General features: G+C 44.2%; 1 protein-coding gene across 2 annotated transcripts in view; it reads right to left on the reverse strand.

Moving 5' to 3' along the window:
* Positions 1-16,336, reverse strand: part of CAMTA1 (calmodulin binding transcription activator 1) — a 980,313-nt gene that overhangs the window by 21,090 nt on the left and 942,887 nt on the right. For both annotated transcript variants that reach the window (XM_017856059.1, XM_017856060.1), the window contains 7 exons: positions 12,321-12,517; positions 11,854-11,932; positions 11,301-11,616; positions 10,389-10,912; positions 3,629-3,816; positions 2,560-2,806; positions 885-956 (listed from right to left, as the gene is read on the reverse strand). In XM_017856059.1, the coding sequence (XP_017711548.1) occupies positions 885-956; positions 2,560-2,806; positions 3,629-3,816; positions 10,389-10,912; positions 11,301-11,616; positions 11,854-11,932; positions 12,321-12,517 (1,623 nt within the window). The remainder of the gene's footprint in view (positions 1-884; positions 957-2,559; positions 2,807-3,628; positions 3,817-10,388; positions 10,913-11,300; positions 11,617-11,853; positions 11,933-12,320; positions 12,518-16,336) is intronic.

Below are 16,336 nucleotides of genomic sequence, written 5' to 3' on the forward strand. Positions count from 1 at the left end.
CTCAAACGTAATACATAGCCAGCATTTACCTTCTCCAATCACCGTATCACACATTGGATTCCCCAGAGTTCTCTAATTACTAGGGAGTTTATGAAAGTATTGGACCATAGATCCTCCCCGCAAAGATAATAGTGTTAGGATCAGACCAGTATCTCGGTAGGTAATAATACCAAAAGATCAAAAATGTGGACAAAAACTGTTTTGCGGTGCAAGTCTAATTGCAGATGGTTTTGTTTTCCTCTTTTTGTTTTAGAGACGAGGTCCAAGCTGGACTTCGATACCTGGGCTCAAGAAGATCCTCTGGCCTCAGCCTCTCGAGGAGCTGGGATTACAGGGACACACCAACCACCATGTCTGGCTTCCCCTGGTTTTTGTTTGTTTGTTTGTTTTGTTTTTGTTTGTTTTATCATGGCAGTTCAAACTAAGTCTCTGGCCAGGCGCAGTGGCTCACACATGTAATCCCAGCACTTTGGGAGGCCGAGGCAGGCAGATCACTTGAGGTCAGGAGTTCAAGATCAACCTGGCAACATGGTGAAACCCCGACTCTACTAAAACTAGAAAAATCAGCTGGGCATGGTAGCACACGCCTGTAGTCCCAGCTACTTGGGAGGCAGAGGCAGGAGAATCGCTTGAACCTGGGAGGTGGAGGTTGCAGTGAGCCCAGATCGTGCCACTGCACTCCAGCCTGGGCGACAGAGCCAGACTCCATTTCAAAAACAAAAAAACAAAAAAACAGAAAAACAAAAAAACAAAAAACAAAAAACAAATTAAGTCTCTGTAATGAAGTACTAGATGTAGTGCTCTTTAGCCAAACTGCACACCAGGATCCTCAGTGGCCTCGGGTGGGGCACAGTTCCCTTCTGTGGTGCAAAACTGAGGTTTACCTGTTTATATTTTCTGTAACAACGCTGAATGACAGCAGCAGCTACTTCTTGCTGTTCCCGCAAGGGTCGACCCTTAAGGGTAAAGTAAGGAGAAAAAAATCAGTAATGATTACCAGAAATATCAGCTTTTTATTACTATTCATTTAATGCACCTTCTCAGAGCTGAGATCCCAGGTTTACCAAAAAATATTGATAATTAATTATAAATGAGGAAAAATGAATTTATAGAATAAACCTCAGACTATCCTTGCTTCTAAATAAAACTATGATTTTGGAATGTTAAGTAGACTAAAAATATATTCCTTTTTAAAGTATTTAACAAATTAGGCACTGTACTATTTGTCTTGCCAGATCTCAACTATCTTTCCTAAGATAACCCCAACTACTTTACTTTTGGATCAAGGATTAATGGCTTTTAACACCTTTTTGGGAGTGGTTGGAGACCACTTTGAGAATCTGTAGGAAGCCATGGGTCCCCTTCCCACCAAAAATGCACATAGAAGAGCTTTACTGCTTAATTTTAGGAGTTGAGGGGCTGCCTGGAGTTAGTCCCCAGGCCTCCAGTTGAAAACCCCTGCTTTAGGTCGTGACCTCCTAGCAGCAGAGGGGTCACTTTACTTTATATTAACTGAATAACAGGCATCCATATCATTACCAACAGTATGTTGACAAGGTGATGTGGCTAACATTATTTTACTAAAGCTTCTGAGAATTATTTAATGTGACATTAACAACTTTCATTAAAAATTCTATAAGCTCGTGAAATTTGCTTTAAGGAATACTAAAGAGACATTGTACTTGGGACGGCAAGGTCGAATAGAAAAATCAAGGCCAGGCGCGGCGGCTCAAGCCTGTAATCCCAGTACTCTGGGAGGCCAAGGCAGGCAGATCACTTGAGGTCAGGAGTTCGAGACCAGCCTGGTCAACACAGTGAAAACCTGTCTCTACCAAAAATACAAGAATTAGATAGGTATGGCGGCACACGCCAGTAATTCCAGCTACTTGGGAGGCTGAGGCAGGAGAATCACCTGCATTGGGAGGTGGAGGTGGCAGAGAGCGGAGATTGCACCACTGTACTTCTCTAGCCTGGGCAACAGAACGTGACTCCATTTAAAAAAAAAGAAGAAAAGAAAAATCAGCACTGTTCTGTGCCAGGAGAGCTCCATTCCTGCCCTGGCCTAACCATGGACGGGCCCTTGTCCCAGCCAGTTAATTCTCTATGCCTCAGATGCTTGAGAAGACCGTGCTTCTGAAACTCTTCTACGAAGGTGCTTCAGGAACTTTGTAAACATTTGATAAAAATTTCATGTTTAACTGTTTAAAAACTGATTGTTAAAAGCAAATGATCTGGGAGATTGAGAAAGTTCTGGAAATGGGTAGCAGTGACGGTCGCACAGCAGTGAATATACTTAATGCCCCCACGTTGCACACTTTAAAATAGACAAAATCACAAACTTTATGCTCTGAATATTTTACAATAAAAATTTTTACAAAGCAGATACACACACAGATATGTTATACAGTGAATCTTAATAAATTGGAGACTTCCAAAAAAATTCTACACATTCAGAGGAAAAAAAGAAATGGTCAATGTTTTCATTCGCACGATTCTGACTTTCCTCTATCCTCCCTGATCTTAAGAATGTCACAAAATGAAGGTTCTGTTCTAGTTTACCTTGTATTTCCGGAAAGCTGTCTGGACAAGCCTGGCAGCCTCATAGAGTTCTCTCTGTTCATGATCAGACAGAGTGAGCTGAGCAAACTCATTCTCTACCTTCTCACTGGTAGATGCACTCAGGAATTCTGACCAATCCGCAGCAGAGGGAAGGTTAGGTTTCTCAAAAGCGATTTCACTGACGGGAGAGCCAACAGGGCTCAAGCTGGTATTAGAAGAAGGGGTTAGAGGCTCGTTATATGCACTTCTGAAACAAGAGGAGAAAAAGGAGACATAGATTAATAATTGATTTGCACAATCCATTAGATATTAATGAATGAACCAAGATGGTATCTGCCAGAAGCCACTGTGGGCAATTAGGAACATGCCTCCATTCAGTTAGGCAAGTTGCTAAACATACCCAGTGTACTTCGATTGAGTAAGTTCATACCCAACACCTATCATGACTTTAGTGCTATGCTAAATACTAAAACCTAGTAGCAGCATACTCTACTGCCTTTAGAAAACTTCAACTGAATTAGGGGAAACATTATGCTACATTATCTTTGTGTGTGTGTGTGTGTGTTTTAAGACAGAATCTTGCTGTGTTGCCCAGGATGGAGTGCAGTGGTGCCATCTCAGCTCACTGTAACCTCCGCCTCTTGGGTTCAAGCGATTCTCCTGCCTCAGCCTCCCAAGTAGCTGGGATTAGGTGCCTTCCACCACTCCCGGCTTAATTTTTTATTTTTAGTAGAGATTCAGTTTCACCATGTTGGCCAGGCTGGGCTCCAACTCCTGACCTCAGGTGATCCCCCCGTCTCGGCCTCCCAAAGTGCTGGGATTACCGGCGTGAGCCACCGCGCCCAGCTTAACACGATCTCTTATGCTCTGATAGCAGTAAAAAAAATAACGGGAGAGGCAGGAATAGGAGCTGGGCCTTTAAAGTGGCAACAGAACTTGTCCTAGTGCTTCCTTCCTTCCTTGGTATGGTCTGCTATGACACGGCATTCATCAAATACAATCAGCCTCCCCTGCCTCCAGTTAGATCCGGGAATCTAACTTGCGTAGTGATCCCGGTAACTTTACTCACCGGATCTGGGCAGCACTGGGCAGGCAGTCAGCATCCGCTAGGTAACTGGCCAGCCAGCTCATTGTACTGCTAATGGTGGCAGGGTCTGTTCTTTCCAATCCTGAGGACTCCATGGGCACAAAATTCTCCTGCTTGATTCGGTCAGGTGTAGCTTCAATAATGTGTTCTGCCAAGGTCATCATGTTCACCTGAAGTCAGAAGTTCACAGAACACACAGGTTAGAAAGGAGCCTTAAAAGTTATCCAGGTCTACCTCCCCTGCCTCACCTTGGAGAGAAAAAAATAGTAAGGCAGGAGGGCAGACTTCCACCTCAATCCAATGCAAATATCATTTTAAGGTTATAACATAATACACCGAAATATGCTGAGATCCTGAGACCCGATTATCTCCAAGTCATAGTCTGGCCCCAGACCTTTAGCCCAGTCTTGGAGAACTTCTGGCTTGTACGTACTCCCTACTCTCAGAGTCAACCAATTAATGACACTGGGCAGTTCTAGAGTAACTTGTAATATTAATGAGGTGTCACTATTAGTTATAGAACCAATATCTAACCACCCCCTTTTGCTTGGCCTAGAGAACCCTAGTTTAGACAGGGAATAGTGGCTCACGCCTGTAATCCCAGCAGCTTGGGAGGCCAAGACGGGTGGATCACTTGAGGTCAGCAGTTCCAGACCATCCTGGCCAACGTGGTGAAACCCCATCTCTACTAAAAATACAAAAATTAGCCAGGCATGGTGGCGCATGCCTGTAATCCCAGCTACAGAGGCAGGAGAATTGCTTAAACCTGGGAGGAGGAAGTTGCAGCGAACTGAGATCGCACCACTGCACTCTAGCCTGGGCGACAGCACGAGACTCCAACTCAAAAAAAAAAAAAAAAGAAAAAGAATCCTCAAAGCTGGTGTCGATTAAGATATTCTTTACGCAAATCAGAGATGTGAACTGATTCTTAAAAATGTCCTTGCATACCTCTTAGAAGTGGTAACTGAAACACAGCACTTTGGGTTCTTAAGTGAACTGAAAATGTTCTCAATGGAACTATACGAGGTGACAAAATGCTTCTCCTGCAACATGAAGGAGCCTCAAAAACATCCTGCTAAGTAGAAAAAGCCACAGTAGACTGCATGGTGTATGACTCCACTTATATGAAACGTCTAGAAAAAGCAAACCTCTGGGGATAGAATCAGATCAGTGGTTGCCTAAGGCTGGGCAGAGATGGACTGCAGATGGGCAGAGGGCACTCTGGAGTGAGTTGGAAGTCTTCTAGAAAGGGACTGTGGCGATGGTTGCACAGCTGTGTATATTTACTAGAAGCCATCCCCTGTGCACTTAAAATGGGTAAATTTTATCATATGTAAATTATACCTCAATAAAGCTGTTAAAAATGCTTATTGTGGACAATGTTATAAATTTTCATCAAAGAACAAGAATTAGTTTTTGTAATAAGAATAAAATAAAAAATTTAAGAAAAATATATTAGGCCAGGTATGGTAGCTCATGCCTGTAATCTCAGCACTTTGGGAGGCTGAGGAGGGCGGATTGCCTGAGCTCAGGAGTTCAAGCCCAGGCTGGGCAACATGGCAAAACCCTGTCTCTACCCAAAATAACCCCCAAAATTTGCCAGACATGGTGGTGCAGGCCTAGTGCTTTCTTACAGTATCTGTAATCCCAGATACTAGAGAGGCTGAGGCAGGAGAATTGCTTGAACCCAGGAGATGGATGTTGCAGTGAGCCAAGATGGCACCACTGCACTCCAGCCTGGGTGACATAGCAAGACTCTGTCTCAAAAAAAAAAAAAAAAAAAAAATTGTAGCTTTCTTTCACCTTCACTGTTGGCCCTCTTGATTTGTGACTCAAACGGTAGGACGTAAATCTTGCCTTTATTCTCTTTCCATGAAAGTATTCAATATATATTTAATATATTTAAAAAGCAAGGTGGAATTTCTGAAGCCTAAAAGGTTGTCACTCTACAATCACTTTCCTAAATCCTCCATTTTATAAACACGTAACAACGTAAAAACATCTTAAGTAACATTCTCAGCAGCTGGACCTGAAAAGACACGTCACTCATTTCTAAATTTCACGGGTTGTGCTCAGAGAAGACAGCTTTTAAATGGGTAGCTTTGGATTTGTATTCAAATTTTCTTCATGTCCTAGTATATGAGCAGTTTTCATAAATGTGTCTTGGATATCTGAAAAGAACAATTATATATGTAATTGCTATGTGTATTAACTACATATATGCATATAGTTATATATATATCATATATTAAATCTATCATATATTAAATACATATTAAGTCAAGCCTTCTGATTTTGTTGTTCAACTTGTTCATATGCTTTTCATATCTACTTGATCTGAAAAAATTCTGAGCTAGGTGTTAGTAGCACACTATGACTGTGGGTCCACATTTCTTTGTATTTACTAGTATTTGCTGTAATGTTTCAAGGTTATGGTGCTAGATATACAATAGTTTGCAACTGTCATATCTTCTTGATAAACTATATATATATAAAATTTGCCTTGAATTGTACTTTTCATCTTTTTTCTTTTTATACTCATTTATCTATTATAGTTCTATCATTTCATTTTCATTGTTTCTCTTTCATTTCATTTTGGTTGTATTTCTTACAAGTAGCATATATCTTGCTTTTATTAAAAAAAAAAAAACAAAAAACAAAAAACCGAGGCCAGGCGCGGTGGCTCACGCCTATAATCCCAGCACTTTGGGAGGCCGAGGTGAGCAGATCATGAGGTCAGGAGATCGAGACCATCCTGGCTAACACAGCGAAACCCCATCTCTACTAAAAATACAAAAAATTAGCCGGGCATGGTGGCAGGCACCCGTAGTCCCAGCTACTCGGGAGGCTGAGGCAGGAGAATGGCGTGAACCCGGGAAGTGGAGGTTGCCGTAAGCAGAGATGGCGCACCTGCACTCTAACTTTGAGACTTTGTCTCAAAAAACAAAACAAAACAAAATAAAAACAAAAAACCAAATCCAAAAATCTGCCCTTTAATAGAATTATCACTTCCTAGAGTGTGAATGAATCCTGTGTGAAAAGGTTCCCGTTTCCTGTGATTTCTATAGTTACGTTTTCCTTTGTTACCATCCCTGAACTTTTCCAAATGGGCCAAATTTTCTTTTTTCCCCTTCAATGACTTAGAAATTCTGTAGCCTGTTTTTTTTCTGTTTGTTTGTTTTCTTTTTGAGATGGAGTCTTGCTGTGTCACCCAGGCAGGCAGTAGCGTGATCTCGGCTCGCTGCAACCTCCACCACCAGGTTCAAGCAATTCTTGTGCCTCAGCCTCCCGAGTAGCTGGGATTACATGCACCCACCACCACGCCTGGCTAATTTTTGTATTTTTAGTAGAGACAGAGTTTCACCATGTTGGCCAGACTGGTCTCGAACTCCTGAACTCAGGTGATCCTCCCGCCTTGGCCTCCCAAAATGCTAAGAATACAGGCATGAGCCACCGCGCCTGTCCTTCTGTGGCCTTTTTTTTTTTTTTTTTTTTTTGAGACGGAGTCTCGCTCTGATCGCCCAGGCTGGAGTGCAGTGCCCGGATATCAGCTCACTGCAAGCTCCGCCTCCCGGGTTTACACCATCCTCCTGCGTCAGCCTCCCGAGTAGCCAGGACTACAGGCACCCGCCACCTCGCCCAGCTAGTTTTTTTTTTTGTGTGTGTATTTTTTAGTAGAGACGGGGTTTCACCGTATTAGCCAGGATGGTCTCGATCTCCTGACCTCGTGATCCGCCCGTCTCGGCCTCCCAAAGTGCTGGGATTACAGGCTTGAGCCACCGCGCCCCGCCTGTAGCCCGTTTTTATGCTACCTACTAACTTGACATTTCTAACTAGCATATTTCAGCCTATCCAGTGCACATCTATCTATATCACGAGTGGAACAAAATCTATTACTGTCTCTGAACCAGAGAGCTTTCATACACTTTTACTCTCTTCATTTCTCTACCTTCCCTGGTTTGGTTAAAATAATTTAGAATTTTAGTTCTAGGAGACTGTTTAAACATTATTCCTCTTCTATTTAANAGCTTTGTTGCCCAGGCTGGAGTGCAGTGCCCGGATATCAGCTCACTGCAAGCTCCGCCTCCCGGGTTTACACCATCCTCCTGCGTCAGCCTCCCGAGTAGCCAGGACTACAGGCACCCGCCACCTCGCCCAGCTAGTTTTTTTTTTTGTGTGTGTATTTTTTAGTAGAGACGGGGTTTCACCGTATTAGCCAGGATGGTCTCGATCTCCTGACCTCGTGATCCGCCCGTCTCGGCCTCCCAAAGTGCTGGGATTACAGGCTTGAGCCACCGCGCCCCGCCTGTAGCCCGTTTTATGCTACCTACTAACTTGACATTTCTAACTAGCATATTTCAGCCTATCCAGTGCACATCTATCTATATCACGAGTGGAACAAAATCTATTACTGTCTCTGAACCAGAGAGCTTTCATACACTTTTACTCTCTTCATTTCTCTACCTTCCCTGGTTTGGTTAAAATAATTTAGAATTTTAGTTCTAGGAGACTGTTTAAACATTATTCCTCTTCTATTTAAAGAGTCTCTTCCTCACAACTGCCTCTCACATACAGCCACACTACCAATAATTGCTCAGTTTTCCTGGTTTGATTGTTCACTCCTCTATGAACGGTTTTTGCCATTTTCAAAAATTGTTTCATTGTTTTAAGTGTTATCTTCTCACGTGGCTAAAAACTTTCTTTAGACTGCTGCTTTTTCCACAGACGCACGCTCTTAATTTGGCAAGATGTTATTCTCTTACAGATCTGTGAAAATAGGAAGTGGATTTTTTAAAGGTTATTTTCTATTTCCTGCATGAACTCTGTTTCAGCGAAGACCACTTTCTAAAAAGCTGCGCTATCCAATGGCTATTTAAACTTAAATAAAATTAGAAACCCAGTTCCTGAGTTGCACTGGCTATATTTCATACATATGCCCTTTACAATGGCTAGATGACAGCTATGCTGATGGAGTGCCTGATTCCGCATGTGGCACCGAATGTCTCCCACGGTGGGCGGCATGGATAGAGGGCACGTCCACCACTGTGGGAAGGTCCTAGGTATTCATATTTATAATATAGTTCTAGATTGCTCAGTTTTGGTGTCTGGTGTGGGTTCCATCAGGAATTGTGTAAAACAGGATTTGGTAAACGATGGCAGGCTGAATCCAGCCAGCTGCCTGTTTGTGTAAATAAAGTTTTACTAGGAGACAGTCACCCTCCTCCATTTAATGCTAAGGCTGTTTTGGTGCTGTTAGGGCCCATTAAGTAGCTAGGACAAAGTCTGTAAGGCCTATAGAGCCTCAAAATATTCACTACTTGGCTCTTTATAGAAGAAATGTACCAGCCTCTTGTCTAAAACATTGTTTGATTTTTCTGAGCAGTCCTCCCCACGACTGCAGTGGTTGGTAGGTGATATGGTTTGGCTGTGTCTCCACCCAAATCTCATCTTGAACTGTAGCTCCCATAATTCCCCTGTGTTGTGGGAGGGACCCAGGGGGAGATAACCGAATACTGTTCTCGTGGTAGTGAAGAAGTCTCTCGAGAGCTGATGGTTTTCTAAGGGGTTTCCGCTTTCGCTCGGCTCTCATTCTCTCTTGCCTGCCACCATATAAGATGTGACTTTCGCCTTCTGCTATGATTGTGAGGCCTCCCCAGCCACGTGGAACTGTGAGTCCATTAAATCTCTTTTTCTTTATAAATTCCCCAGTCTGGAGTATGTCCTTAGCAGCCGCGTGAGAACGGACTGATACAGTAGGTCAGAAGTGGTGCCCCCAACAACTCCCCAGAAATGGGAACACATTGGTGAGCATGCAAGCTTCTTTTCTCATCCTCTGCAAACAGCAGAGGGCTGGCAAGAAGGGGCCCCCGGGATGCAACGAGCAGGAATGGCTCAGAAATCAGGCCTCTCCCAAGACGTGCTGACCAGGACACGTGATCTCCTCCACACACCTCCCTCTCCTTGTATCACTTCTACAGGCACGGGTGCCCTGTTGAATTTTGAGTCTTTTTTTTCCCTTTTACATTTGTTTCAGGTTGCATCAATGTGAAGCTGGAAAGAGAGGAAGTCAAACATGTTTTTAGGCTGCCCTTATGGTCCTCCCCTATATATTTTAATAGATGGAATTTGCTTATTAGGCTAATGTCAAGTTTATTTCAGTACATATTCTCTTAGTCCGTAACAACTTTAAGGTCCTAAAAGGATTCTGGAATTGCTAGATTTATTATAAGGGCAGTCAGTTATCAGCTTTAGGAATATTTCACCACCCTCCTGAGAGCCTCACGCCATATATGCCCTTTACAATGGCTAGATGATAGCTATGCCGGTCAAGGTCACTCAGATAATTCAAAATCTATCCATGGGCTTCCAGTCCTAGCTATTTTTAGGGCCTTGACTATATTCTAACTAGTACTTAAAACAGTGAAATCAATCAACCTAAATGCAAGGAGGAAGCGGATGACGTACTGTAGGGTCCTGAGTGAGTTCTGAGGAGTTGGTACAAAGAGGGAAGGCTTTGCTGAGACCAGGGTCACTGGTATTCAGGCCCTATCCCCGGTGCCCGATTCACCAAATGAAAATGTGGCCCCAAGGAAAGAAGATACTCCAACGACGTTCTGCACAAGACCAGACTTCGAAGCCTTCGCGGGGGAGAAAACGATACAACCTTCGGAAACTGAACGTAAAGATCACAGCGACTGTAACGCACCGGCCTCTGCGGGCTTACCCTGTCCCTGCTTTTTACCTGTATGTCATCCATGGGCTGGGCGCATTCTTCATTTTCTGCACTATCACGGTAGGACCCCAGCTCTGTATTCACCACCTCTCTGTTAGCCATCATCAGGACACTCATTGGTTCCCGTGGACGCACCTGTGAAGGTGCTGCCTCCTTTCCTACACTGGTCCCCTTCGGATTTCCAGTCACCTGTACTGTAGACACACCAATGTAAAGATCTTTGGAATTCCACTTTCCTACAGGCTGAGATCCAGAGGCTTGAAATGCTGCAGTCTCTGGAGTGGGAGGGGAGAGTTCCCGGCTGAAGTCCCTCACTCCTTCACTGGGGCTGAGTGTCTCGGGGACAGACTGCTTAGAACTAGGGCTTTGCTTCCTGATATTTGGCTCTTCCAGACTCAGTGCAGTGGGAAGCAGCTTCTCCTGCCTTGTCTGGAAGTACTCAGGGTTCAATTTATGCTTTTTGGGAGCCGGATAATCTTTGTGGCTCTCACTGCTGTAGTAATTAGAGGGTTCAGAACGAGGTCTTCTCAGCTCTGAAAAGTACAGTAGAAAGGATAGTCAGGACAGGAGATACAACTAGGAATCCTAAAGATTCAACACTTTCTCTATGCCTGAGAGACACCAAGCGCAAAGCCGGAACTCAAGACCCGTCCCTAACGTTTCAATATCCCCAGGAGCATACATCAGATTCAGATCATCCTCCTCCAAAATTATGTATTTCTTGCATGAACATAGAACTTTTGCTACTTTCTTCTGTACTGGGGGAGGGGGCAGCACTAAGCATTCTTAAGGAAAAATCAGAAACATGAACAAAAAATCAGAAATGTTTGTGACTATCCTATGGACTTTGCTGAGGGCAGCTGCATGAAAGCAAACGGGATCTCTGTCAAGCTCTGAGATGTCATGATTCTGAATTCTTACCTGGGTTGGTGCTTGCAATAACAGTGACTCCCTTGGGTATTTCTGGAGAGCTGATGGCTTCGCTGTGCCACTGGGCCATCCAGCTCTCTGTGCTGGGCTCTTCGCTTGCAGGACAGTGGATTCTGGGGTTCTGTCCAAGCTGAGCCTGCTCATCTCTCTGCAGGTGCTCCAGACACTCTGCTAACTTCACATGACCCCGTGACCTGGCAATTCCCAAAGGCAGCCTTCCTAGAGAGTCAGGAATCGAGATGGCCCGACGGTCCCACTTGTACAGCACGACGGCAGCTTCCAAGTGCCCTAGGGCACACGCCCACATCTAGAAGACAAGGAGACACAGCAAGCGTTCTCAATCAGAGGTCAAGACCAGACCTGACTTTTGCCATTGGTGCCAACTGACAAACTGGTCCTTGCTGGCAATCTCGGTGGGGCCACTGAAGATTCCCATAGTATCTCCAAAACATGCCATTGTCAGCAAGAGACAACAGTGGGAACCAGGCACATCCGATGCCAGGCTGGAAGGATGGCGAGGGGGCTACGTGAACCCATTCCTTACCAGAGGGGTACAGGAGAAGTGATCCACATTCAAAGGGTCAACTTCCAGTTCCAGGTCAATGCTATCCGCGTGCTTTGTACTATAAGGGAGAGCACCAGAAATTATCACACTATTCATCACCGTTAAAAGGCAACACCACAGTGTTATAAAACCCCACCAAGATGAAACCCAACTGGGCATATAACATCCCCATGGTGAAGAAACAGAGTCCCAGGGCAGCGTGGACACTCCATTTGGCTAGGAGTTCAAAGAAAATAACAAATCCAACATTTAATTATTATCTTACTGGGTATTTCTTGGGAACAAGTTCATAAAACTCCCTTGGAAACTCCTAGGACAAAGCCCTTTGCTCGCCGGCTATAAAGCGGACCGAACGGGGAGATTTCTTCTGCGGGTGGCAGTGCTCAGGAAGAATGTGAGCAAGGACGCGTGAGGCTGACCCCCAGCCAGCTGCACCACAGCCTTACCGCCATTTGATGAGGGTCTGGATTAGGGTGGCATAGCCCTGGGCAGCGGCCAGGTGGAGGAGGGTCATTCCGCGGAACGTCTTGGAGTGGATCAAGTGCTTGGACTTCGCCCAGCAGGCTCGGCTCATCATCTTCTCGCATACCACGACCACACGGCTCTCAAAGCAGCTCCCCAAGGCCCCGGTCCCAGAAGCACACTGTCACGGAAGAGCGCACGTTACGACCTCAGGACTAAAGGCCTTCCACCCCATCAGCGCTTTGATGTAGGGCAAACAAATGCTTTACGATGAGAAACTCACAACGGAAAACGGAAAACACTGAAAATAAAGAAACATTGGCTGGGCATGCTGGCTCATGCCTGAAATCCCAGCACTTTGGGAGGCTGAGGTGGGCAGATCACTTGCAGTCAGGAGTTCAAGACCAGCCTGGCCAACCCTAACCCGAACCCCGTCTCTACTAAAAATACAAAAATTAGCCAGGTGTGGTGGTGGGCACCTGTAATCCCACCTACTCAGAGGTTGAGGCATGAGAATCACTTAAACTGAGGAGGCGGAGGTTGCAGTGAGCCAAGATTGCGCCACTGCACTCCAGCCTGGGCGAAACTGTGTCTCAAAGTAAAAAACAAAACAAACAAAAATTAGCTGGGTGTGGTGGTGTGCACCTGTAGTCCCAGCTACTCGGGAGGCTGAGATGGGAAGATTGCCTGAGCCTGGGGAGTTCAAGGCTACAGTGAGCTGTGATCGCGCCACTGCATTCCAGCCTGGGTGACAGAGCGAGACCTTGCCTCAAAAAATAACAACAACAACAAAAAAACCCAAACCCCAAGAACTGTCCATGAAATTGAGACTAGAATGTGCTTAGCTTCAGCTCAGTAGCACCTCTCTGAAGTTCACAACTCGAAAGACACAAGTCTATCTATTATGGCTGACACTCTGATTAGGAACTTTATGCCGATTCATCTTGGGGAAAGCGTACATAGCCTTAAAAGAAACAGTCGCTCGGCTCTAGCCTTCCTGTAGGCAGTAAACTGTTACGAGACAGTGGAGCAGAATAGCCTTCCTAATGTTTGCACTGGCGGGTATAGTGGCTCTTTCACTCTCTTGCTTCTTCTTAATTTTTTTTTTTTTTTTTTTTTTTTTTTTTTTTTGAGACAGAGTCTCGCTCTGTCACCCAGGCTGGAGTGCAGTGGCAAGATCTTGGCTCACTCCAACCTCTATCTCCTAGGTTCAAGCGATTTCTAACTAATTTTTGTATTTTTAGTGGAGACAGGTCTCACCATGTTGGCCAGGCTGGTCTCGAACTCCTGACCTCAAGTTATCTGCTCGCCTCAGCCTCCCAAAGTGCTAGGTTTACAGGCATGAGCCACCGCGCCCAGCCTCTTGCTTCTTCTGAAGGAGAATTAGATCACTTAGATGTGGATTGTTTTTTCCTTAAAGAAATGACTAAAAGTATCTAATAATAATCCAGTCCTTTGTATAAAGTAAAAAGGATACTGAGGAGGGCATTTAGAGATCTTGAAATTTAAGCATTATTAATAACAATAAGGTTTACAGGAAAGAGAAATTTACTAATTTTAACCACATGGTTACTTCCTATGACTCAGTTGTAACGGAAGAAAAATAAAATCAAAGTTAGTAAACTTCAACAGCTTATCTGAGTCTCTGTGACAGCAGTTTTATGTTTAACACTTCCCCAAATAAATGGCACTTCCAGGCTAATTTGTATCTCTGGTGTTATTTAAAAAGTACTTTTTTTTTTTCTGGCAATATACTCCATAAACTTTACTTACTACAGAAATCCTATGCCTCCTCGCGGATTTTTATTTTTAAATGTGGAAAAAATGCCTCCCAAAATAAAAAAGGCACATGATGGGATTGTTACGTCGGCCCCAGCAGAGCTGTAAAAACACCTACAGGAGCAGAGTTAGGCGAACCCAACATGCCACAAACTGACCTTGACTCAAAAGGCCAAGGCACAGCCATTTCACACACACCAGACACGAACGAAAGGAAATTTTTTATTTTGTATTAAACAAAAACAGCCATGTCTCTATCCTGCATGGCAAACACAGACATTTACTGAAGGCAACTGAAACTGATGAAAAGATATTCAATAGTGGTTAATAAGGGATGAGATTCTAGGCCAGTTGCGTGGTGGCTGAGCTTTAAAATGACATTACATACTATTCCTTTTTTTTTTTTTGAGACGGAGTCTCGCTCTGTCCCCCAGGCTGGAGTGCAGTGGCCGGATCTCAGCTCACTGCAAGCTCCGCCTCCCAGGTTTATGCCATTCTTCTGCCTCAGTCTACCAAGTAGCTGGGACTACAGGCGCCCGCCACCTTGCCTGACTAGTTTTTTGTATTTTTTAGTAGAGACGGGGTTTCACCGGGTTAGCCAGGATGGTCTCGATCTCCTGACCTCGTGATCCGCCCGTCTCGGCCTCCCAAAGTGCTGGGATTACAGGCTTGAGCCACCGCACCTGGCCACATACCACTCCTTTTATGCCACTTTTGTTGGTGAAAGAAAAAGCATTTTAAGGAGCTCTCTTATGTGAGCCATGAGGTAAATTAATGATTACGTTTTTTATAAAACTTAGTACTCTATCAGCCAGGCGCAGTGGCTCATGCCTGTAATCCCAGCACTTTGGGAGGACAAGGTGGGCAGATCACCTGAGGTCAGGAGTTCAAGATCAGCCTGACCAACATGGAGAAACCCCGTCTCTACTAAAAATACAAAATTAGCTGGGCGTGGTGGCACACGCCTGTAATCCCAGCTACTAGGGAGGCTGAGGCAGGAGAATCACTTGAACCTGGGAGGCAGAGGTTACGGCGAGCCGAGATTGTGCCATTGCACTCCAGCCTGGGCAACAAGAGCAAAACTCTGTCTCAACAACAATAAAAAACAACAACAACAACAACAAAATCTAGTACTATCAAGTGAAAAAGAAGCCTATCTTAGGCTGGGTGTGGTAGCTCACGCCTGCAATCCTAGCACTTTGGGAGGCCGAGCTGGGTGGATCACCTGAGGTCAGGAGTTTGAGACCAGCCTGGCCAACATGATGAAACCCCATCTCTACTCAAAAGACAAAATTAGCTGGGCGTAGTGGCACACGCCTGTAATCCCAGCTACTAGGGAGGCTGAGGCAGGAGAGTCACTTGAACCTGGGAGGTGGAGGTCGCGGTGAGCCATGATTGTGTCACTGCACTGCAGCCTGGGCGACAGAGCAAGACTCCATGTCAAAAAGGAAAAAAAGAAGCCTATCTTAGCCTTAATAATATTTTACTGTTTGCCAAGTCATTTCTTTCCTGCTGATTTCTGAAGACGGGGGAGCAATATGAAAATGTGAGGAGGAAAGAGGCTAGCTTTTTGGGTGTGACATATGACGCTATTTTAACCTATCATTATTTGGAATATTACTAATACTTGATATTTATGAGGTTCATAAAACCAAAATATTCACCTAAAACTTAACTGTGTAAAGGAAATTATAATTTGTCTTGAAGAGAAAGAGGGGTCATTATTTGAGGTTTTTTTTGCAAAGACTGAGTAGTGGAAATAAAAAATACCATCAGCTCCTTTAAATTTATCTTAGGGTTCCCTGAGAAATAATTTCTCCCTGGGAGACTTCCCCAAAATGAACTTCCTAAATGAAATGTATATAAAACCTTTAAGACCAATGGGACTCTGAAACAATATTTGGTAATTGACCTGTATTTGGCAATATCATACATTCTTCATGGAACTTACAGAAAGTCTGTGAAAGACGCTGTAATGTATAATGTCATTCTACACTGAATCATTACATAAACACTTTCTTTGGGCTCTTTTCATATTGACCTTGAGTTTATAAAAGGCTTATATGAATTACTGAATTCAATTATGTTTTATAGCTATACTTAAGATAGGGATAAAATACAGAGCAGAAAGTAGGAAGATTCTAAGGTAATTCTGAACCTTAGCAGAATCTGAGTCACCATCTGGCCTTTTTTTTCTTTTTTTTTTTTTTTTTTGGGCAGG

Source organism: Rhinopithecus bieti, unplaced genomic scaffold (genome assembly GCF_001698545.2).
Source record: "Rhinopithecus bieti isolate Rb0 unplaced genomic scaffold, ASM169854v2 scaffold_40368, whole genome shotgun sequence".
NCBI classification, from domain to species: Eukaryota; Metazoa; Chordata; class Mammalia; order Primates; family Cercopithecidae; genus Rhinopithecus; species Rhinopithecus bieti.